Genomic DNA, 7,665 nt, shown 5'->3' on the forward strand with positions numbered 1-7,665 from the left:
TGTTGAAATTTTGGCAAATAAAACACAACTTTGCAAGCTTTATCACAAAACAGAGAACTGTATCTTATGGCTTATGAATACAAAAATCAAGTGTTCCAATAACTAAGTTAGGCAAGACGACAACGCGGACTAAGGGTCACCAAGGCTAACAGAAGGCACATTTGCTGCAGTGGACTGGAGAGGCTGCATGGGGAAAATACCAAATGATGCAATTTCTGGAGTATACATACCAAAACACTTCGGAGCATCAAAGATCACTAAAGCCTCCCTATTAAATACTTTACTGGTGCTTCAAGTGCATTTGCAGTGTAATAGAATAGCATACCTGTTTTATAGAATATGTTTTAATCAAATACAAAAGAAAAGAGCACTGTCCAATATTTTTAATGTTGTATGTCATTATTCAAGGGCCGATTACATAAGAATGTTCTCATTTGTCCATCCAAATCACACATCGAATACACAGTCCTTTATTCAATAAATCAAAAGCTTTATTGATGTCCTTAAATTCCACCTCATGACTGACAAATTCATCCAACTGCAGTTCCTGTTAATAAATGGGGCAAAATTTAACAGACTAGAAATGTCCCAAATGATTTGATATTTCATTATTTGTCATTATTATTTTTAAATAATTATTATTACTATGTGTGACATATATATCACTGTAGAGGGGGGGAGAGAAGAAAATCCAAAAATGAAATAAAAGAAATTCCATTAAGTACCTTGTCCATGTAACGTTTAAGGAGAATGGGCACATGAGACTTAGGTTTGAGTCCTCCAAATAAGGATCCCATGAGGCTCTTCCCATCATGAAGGACCTCACTAGAACTGAGGCTCAGCCTGGATCCTGGCTTGTCCACTCCTAAAACAACTGTTTTTCCCCATCCCTGAAGGCAAAATCATCAGCTTTCCACTTATTGCTTTCAGCTTGAGCTCACATTATTGGTAAGTTAAATCAAGCCTATTTCTATCTAACTGTAAAGTCTATTATCATAAAGTGTATGGAATTTCAATTAAGTTAGCACAAACTAAGACTTTCCTACTTTTAGCGGTATTTTCAAGCTTTATGCGGAGGTGATTGGTCAAAATCATAGTTTAGTTATAGCTTTAATCACATAATCAATGTCTGCCTATATATGAGAAAGCAAGGATGTGCTTGGGAACGTATGAGGGAGTGACATATACCTTTCTACAAGCAGCAAATGCTTCATGCACCAATGATGCCATACCAACGCATTCAAAGCAATAATCTGCTCCCCCACCAGTCATCTCTAAGATAACCTGCTCAGCAACCACATTTGAATATAGTTTAGCACATGATTTTATTAAAGACATTGGACTCATGAATATGCATACAATATTTACAATTTTCTTTTAATCTTTTCATTTGATCTCATGCAAAGAGATATTATCATATCTATTTCCCGGGGAAACAAGAAGGGAATTTCAAGACTCAGATCATATAAATCATAACAAAGATTGAAAGTCTTCAAGAGAGTAGACCTGGCTCACAGGTTTGTTCCCACATTCTCCAGCATGGACAAAGTCTGTGAGTCCAAACTTTTTTCCTGATTAAACGAGAACCCATTAAATTAAATTCAGAATTCTTGCATAACAAAAAAATAATAATAATAATAATAATCAAAAGAAATCATAAAAACATATATGATAGAAATTAGAATCAGAAGTGTTCTTCACAAATCCAGAATTTCCCTCTTCTGAACTGATATTAGACTGATTTCAGTATCAAAAAGAAAGATTACAATGTTATCAAAAAAAAAAAAAAAAAAAAAGATTACAGGTTGTATGTGTCACTCTCACTCTCTTTAATAGTGGAAAATAAAAAAAGATACAAGATAAAAGGCAATGCCACAGATTCTTTGAGGGACCTGGAATGGAAACATTCCACCTTTATTGCAATAAAATTCAGAACAATCTCTCTCATACTCGTTTCTTTCATATACTGATTCCAAGCACACCCCCACATCTCTTGCCATGTGTGCAGGTTGGTTATGCAATCAACTCTGCTCTCACATTTTTCAGCCTCAGTAGTCGGTACAATTCCCTTAGTACCCTTCCACCTCCTTCTACTATAAACCTTTGTAATATGAGGGTGGCTAACAATATTTTATTTGATTTAATTGTTGACATGGTCTTGGTCTTATTAAATAAACAGTGCATTACCAATTCCAAATTTTTCTGGGTTGACATCCACACCTATAATCCTAGTTGCTCCACAAAGTCTAGCTCCCTCTGCAACCTAGGAGACCAATCAAATATAATGAGTCCATATTTCAGTATATAGATAACCACAAAAGTCACAAAGAAAAAAAAGTCATGTTCAAAGAGTCCATACTGCTAATCCAACAGTTCCCAGCCCAAAAATAGCTACCGTAGACCCTGGCTCCACACCTGCTGTTCTCCAAGCAGCACCTACCCCTGAACATGGAAGTTTTAATTAAGATTTCAAAACACTGAATCAGAGGAATGTTGTGAACTTGTAAGACAAGACAACCTTGAATTATTCACCACCAATTACTTTGACCATAATTTATAATTAATGTTGCTCTTTTCTGTTAGCCTCTAAATTAGAGGGTGAGCCTGAAGCAGTGGTAAAACTATTCCTTCATAACTGAAAGGTCGTGGATTTGAATCTACGAAACAGCTTCTTTACAATTATGCAAGTGTAAGGCAATGTACAAAGATTTCCCTCACCCCACCCTCACTAGTCGGGGTTTAATGGGAAGTGGTTTTAGCATTTGCATTGTTAAGAAAATTACCGGTTGATACACCACAACTGAGAAGGCATGCCCTGCCAGGAGGAATTTCTGGGTCAATCTTTGTTACATTGGCAATGTCGACCACAGTGTATTCGCTGAAACTTGAAACAAACATGAAATGGTATATAATCTCTCCGTTTAGGTCAGTGAATCTAGTGTTACCATGTCTAGGCATCCATGGAGACACCTTAAAAGGGAAATTAGTACAACGGTTGCTCTTGGTTGATTTGCAATCTATACACTCCCCACAATCTGGTAGGAAAATTGGAATAACCACATCTCCTTTCGTAACTTCAGTTACATCCTTCCCTACACTTTCCACAACCCTATGTTACAGAAAAATTGGTTAAACACATCATCAGTTCCCATAGTCTTCAGTATTTGTATTTGTGGAAGAAATTAACTTATGCATATGGTGGAAATTCATTTACAACCAACTTAACATAAGAAAAATGAAGAAACATATACAGTCACAGAATTTACATCATAAATCAATGTTCAAAATACTTTAGTTGAATCACCAAAATGCTTGCAGACTCTCATGCTCATAAATTAGACACCAAAATCAGTCTCATATTTATTCAATCCTTTCCCTAAAATTGGATTTACATAATTAACTATTGTTGAGAATTAGGCTATATTACAAGCAATTTTACTACACAATTTATAGAGACGACCCTTAAAAATTTCACTACATGTAACCCAGAATGCCTATTTACATGTAATCAAACAAATAGGCACCAAAATTAGGAGCAGAAACCCCTTTTGTACAACTTAAGGTCCACAATAAATTTTCAGTAAACATAAAGCGTAAAAAGTTAATGTTAATACAAAAAGATCATATACAAAAAGATCATATTGGGAAAGAAACTTTCAGTAAATAAAATCATAATAAGAATAACTAAAGGGAAATGTTTTTCTCCTTTTAACTAAGAGAAGATTTGATTCCTACACACATACGTCAAATTTCGTGCCAAGTTTTTGTTTTTGTTTTTATTTTATTTTTCTAATTGCTGAGTCCACTTTTTTGTAGACAATTCTTCTCTTATGTAGAAGAGGAGAAAAGCATTTCCCATAACTAAAATACAGAAACTCACCCAATTGCCTCATGACCCAGGATTCTTGGAAAATAGGCAGGAGGGTCCTTCAAAACATAGAAAAAGCAATCTTAAAAATTCCTTCAAAAGGTATGACTAGTAAAAAAATTTAAAATCATAAGGACAAAACCGTAAATAAAAAAAATAGTGCTGGAAAGGTACTGAGTGAAAAACAAATTAAAATCAAGAAATAATTAAAAAACTGGATAAAAAAACCTGCATGTTCCAAAAAGTGATATCGCTGTGGCAGAGAGAGGTACATATAACACGAATCCGAACCTCACGAGGCATTGGAGGCGCCACAATGATCTCCTCAATAACCAAAGGCTCACCGGGTCTTCTAACAACCGCCGCTACAGTTTTGCAATGGAAAACAGAACAAGTACCATTCATATCAAACTTCAAATGAGAATGGCTTAGTAGGCTATATAGGATCTATGATAACAGAATATAAAAAACATATTTTCATGAAGCAATGACGCACCTTTACATCTTATAGGTTGTCCTTCACTTGTTGTTGCTAATTTATCTTCCATGGTGAACTCACAAAAACAAAAGCTGGGTCTCTATGCTGTTGCTGTGAGTCAATGGCACTATAGAAAGAACCTAGTAGCTACACATAATATAAAGACAAGACAAGTATAGATGGTGTTTGGTAACGTAGAAATATATTTTTTTTTTATTTTTGATAAACACGTAGAAATATATATTTTATATGGGGAAGAATATACTTATTTTCAAAAAAAAAATTACCATCTTTACAACTAATTTAATCATCGTTGATTTTCTTCAATCTAACGGTTATAATTTATTAAGAATTAATAAATAATTAATAAATTCGACCCAATAATTTTCAGTAAATTATAACCGTTAGATTGACGGAATTAACGGTGATTAGATTGATGGTAAATGTGATAAATTTTTTTTATTGATAAGTATATCCTTCCCTATTTTTTATTTGGGAATTACAATTTGACAGAATATAACGAAGGAATAGTATATTGTTACTAACAAATAATATTATTATTAAGGTCACTATCATATCTTAACTGTTGATTTTCGTCAATCAACGGTTATTTATTTTCACATTCCTAAAAAATATTTAAAAATTTTCTACTAATAAATTGAATTAACAGTAAGGATTTCAAGGCTTAATAGCGTTTTAAGATGAACTGAAAGGCATTCTCATCATTTTGTCCCTCGTTAATTATTTAATAATTATTTTGCTCCTTATTTAGAACTATCTATCAATCTGCCCCTCTTTAATCGATTAAGCCAAAAATTTAATTGATTAAACGGCCAAAATAGACAAAAATCGTTGACTTGAAGATTTAGTCGATTAAATCTTCTTATTTAATCGATTAAATCTCCCATGCATAGGGTTGTTCTTTGGAAAAAGAGGAAGATTTAATCGATTAAGTTGAAGATTTAATCGATTAAATCTTTATTTGACTATTTAATCGATTAAATATTCAATTTAATCGATTAAAGAGGGACAGATTGATAGATAATTTGCAATAAGAGACAAAATAGTTATTAAATAATTAATGAAGGACAAAAGAGTGAAAAAGCCCGAAATGAAAAGTACAAACTTAAGAAAACGCATTACAATTAATCCGTGGCGACCCGAAATTTTTGAGATGAGGAGAAAATAAAATATTAAAATTATAGGTGTTATTATAAATAATAAGATATATTAATTATTATAAATATTTTTTTAGTGAGGGACTAATTATTAACATTGATAATTTATTATTATTCAATAAATATTTTTTATATATATATAATAACAAAATAATAAAAGTTTAGAAGTAAAGTAAATCAGATGTACAATAATACTTTGTCTTGCTATTTATTTAATGACTAATATAAGACAAAGAAAATTGTAATAATTGTGTTCGATTCCCGCTGAATGCATTCTTAGGGAGGGGCTGAACTTTTAGCCATCACTGTTTCCCCGCACTCTGGATTAGTCTCATAGCCGGCTCAAAGAGTTGAAACTCGTGGGGATACCGGAGGGAGCCAACTCGTCTCAAAGAGATAATTAGGATTGGGTAACTCAAAAAAAAAGAAAATTGTAATAATTGTTATTCATTGTATATAGATATTAAAAAGAATAATATAAAATATATTCTTCTTTGATAAAAACTGTGCGGTCAATGGCGTTAATTTACTATGGTCCACATCTGAATGCGGTTGTACAAAAGCCTTAAATGCAGTAATTAATTTTAAGAACATGATAAAGTAGGCCACTCAAATTTTAGGTGGAGTTTTATGGCTAAACATGTGACGTCATAACTGAAATGGACAGCGACCATTCATTGTCAACCGAAGACGCCGACCTGTTTTTTCTTGTTTTTTTTCCTCTAAAAAGAAAATGCTAATTATAATGCCCAAATTTAAAAATCGAATTGTTAACTAATATATAATACAAAAAAAATTGCATTTACTTTCAAAACGACGTAGTTTTGGTGTTGAAATATAAAAAAATTATAATTATAAAGATTATTATAACCCTGAAATAAATTAAAATTACAAAAACACATTAATTTCCGCCGGACTCAATACAGATAACTTATCTGCATTAATTGCAGAAAAACTAACCCTATACAATAATACGAACTCATCGAATTTGATTATAATAGAGGAAGACTTAATTTTTTTCTTTATGTTTATCCTAGGTAAATGGCCATTCCTATTTAATTTCTTAAATTATAATAAATTGTACAGTTTCATACGTATACAGAATCCATACTTGACAACTCTGTGACTATAACAAATGATCATATTACTATCTGAATATGATATCACGTACCATTCCGAATAAAGTCTCATAAATAGTATAACGGCTGTAAACTAAATAACTAGGGATCATATCCCACTATACAACTTGTACTTGATAACAAACAATTCAAATCCACATAAATACCTAAACATATGTGTACTAGAAAATGTCTTTGTGCCATTACTGATATTATCTCACAACCTAATACACATCATGTATATAATCTTGATATATCATATTTTACAAAACCTATAAATACAATTATCCATGCAAAATACATATCTATCTATATGATAGCGCATGATACTATAACATGCCCACAAAATACAGATATCCCAAAACATAAATCTTCATCGATCCTGGTTGGTCTAACCCTGTGCGGGTCCCTTGCCCTGTGAGGGCTCACCTGCTATTGACGTACCTGAAATATATCCCAATAACACGGGGTGAGAATGAACTCAATAAACTCATGGTTTATAGATAAGCCTATACTCACGAATTCACTTCCTCAATAAATGTCAGATAACATAGCATAGCCTATATCATATACCTTAAATCACAACACCCATATAAACCAAATATCTACTGTTATAAAATATGCACCATGTACACTAAGATCACACGTGCACCCTGTATACTTTGTGTCTATATCTCAAATAGATCCCATCACATCATGTCACAATTTATCGTCTCACATCATATCACAACATATCATATCTCAATACGTCATATCATAACATATGTATGAGCTACATGAATACAATTATACTAAGTATCTACATTCATCACAACATATGCCCATACGAACCATCATCCAAATGGATTATGGTGGAACAACATATTGGATAAAACTCTTAAACCAAGAGCTTACCTGAATATAAGTTTTCCTTAAAACATTGCTTGTATTATAAGAAAATTATACCAATGTACTTGACAAACCAAGATCACTATTCAGATATGACATCGGTGTCAATCACAAATCATGTATTAACATTGAGTT

At 32.5% G+C, this 7,665-nt stretch overlaps 1 protein-coding gene across 1 annotated transcript; it reads right to left on the reverse strand.

Annotated features, from left to right (window-relative positions):
- Positions 1–132: 132 nt before the first annotated feature.
- On the reverse strand, positions 133–4,465 carry LOC133299139 (alcohol dehydrogenase-like 7). Its single transcript, XM_061498580.1, has 10 exons — positions 4,365–4,465; positions 4,097–4,233; positions 3,881–3,927; positions 2,784–3,109; positions 2,360–2,442; positions 2,188–2,263; positions 1,507–1,571; positions 1,189–1,284; positions 726–890; positions 133–547 (listed from the first exon to the last, which is right to left on the reverse strand). Exons 1-10 carry the CDS (start codon positions 4,414–4,416, stop codon positions 431–433), a joined length of 1,164 nt encoding a protein of 387 aa, XP_061354564.1. The 5' UTR covers positions 4,417–4,465; the 3' UTR covers positions 133–430.
- Between the last annotated feature and the right edge of the window lie 3,200 nt (positions 4,466–7,665).

This window comes from Gastrolobium bilobum, unplaced genomic scaffold (assembly GCF_033153095.1).
Source record: "Gastrolobium bilobum isolate Gb01-03AN ecotype WA unplaced genomic scaffold, APGP_CSIRO_Gbil_v1 utg18003, whole genome shotgun sequence".
NCBI lineage: Eukaryota > Viridiplantae > Streptophyta > Magnoliopsida > Fabales > Fabaceae > Gastrolobium > Gastrolobium bilobum.

Excerpts from the sequence above, each read along its gene's own strand:
- LOC133299139 (XM_061498580.1), bottom strand. The coding sequence starts at position 4,416 with ATGGAAGATAAATTAGCAACAACAAGTGAAGGACAACCTATAAGATGT. Across the intron at positions 4,234-4,364 it reads ACAACCTATAAGATGTAAAG|CGGCGGTTGTTAGAAGACCC; the intron begins GTGCGTCATTGC and ends GCAAAACTGTAG. Across the intron at positions 1,285-1,506 it reads GGAACAAACCTGTGAGCCAG|GTTATCTTAGAGATGACTGG; the intron begins GTCTACTCTCTT and ends GTTGCTGAGCAG.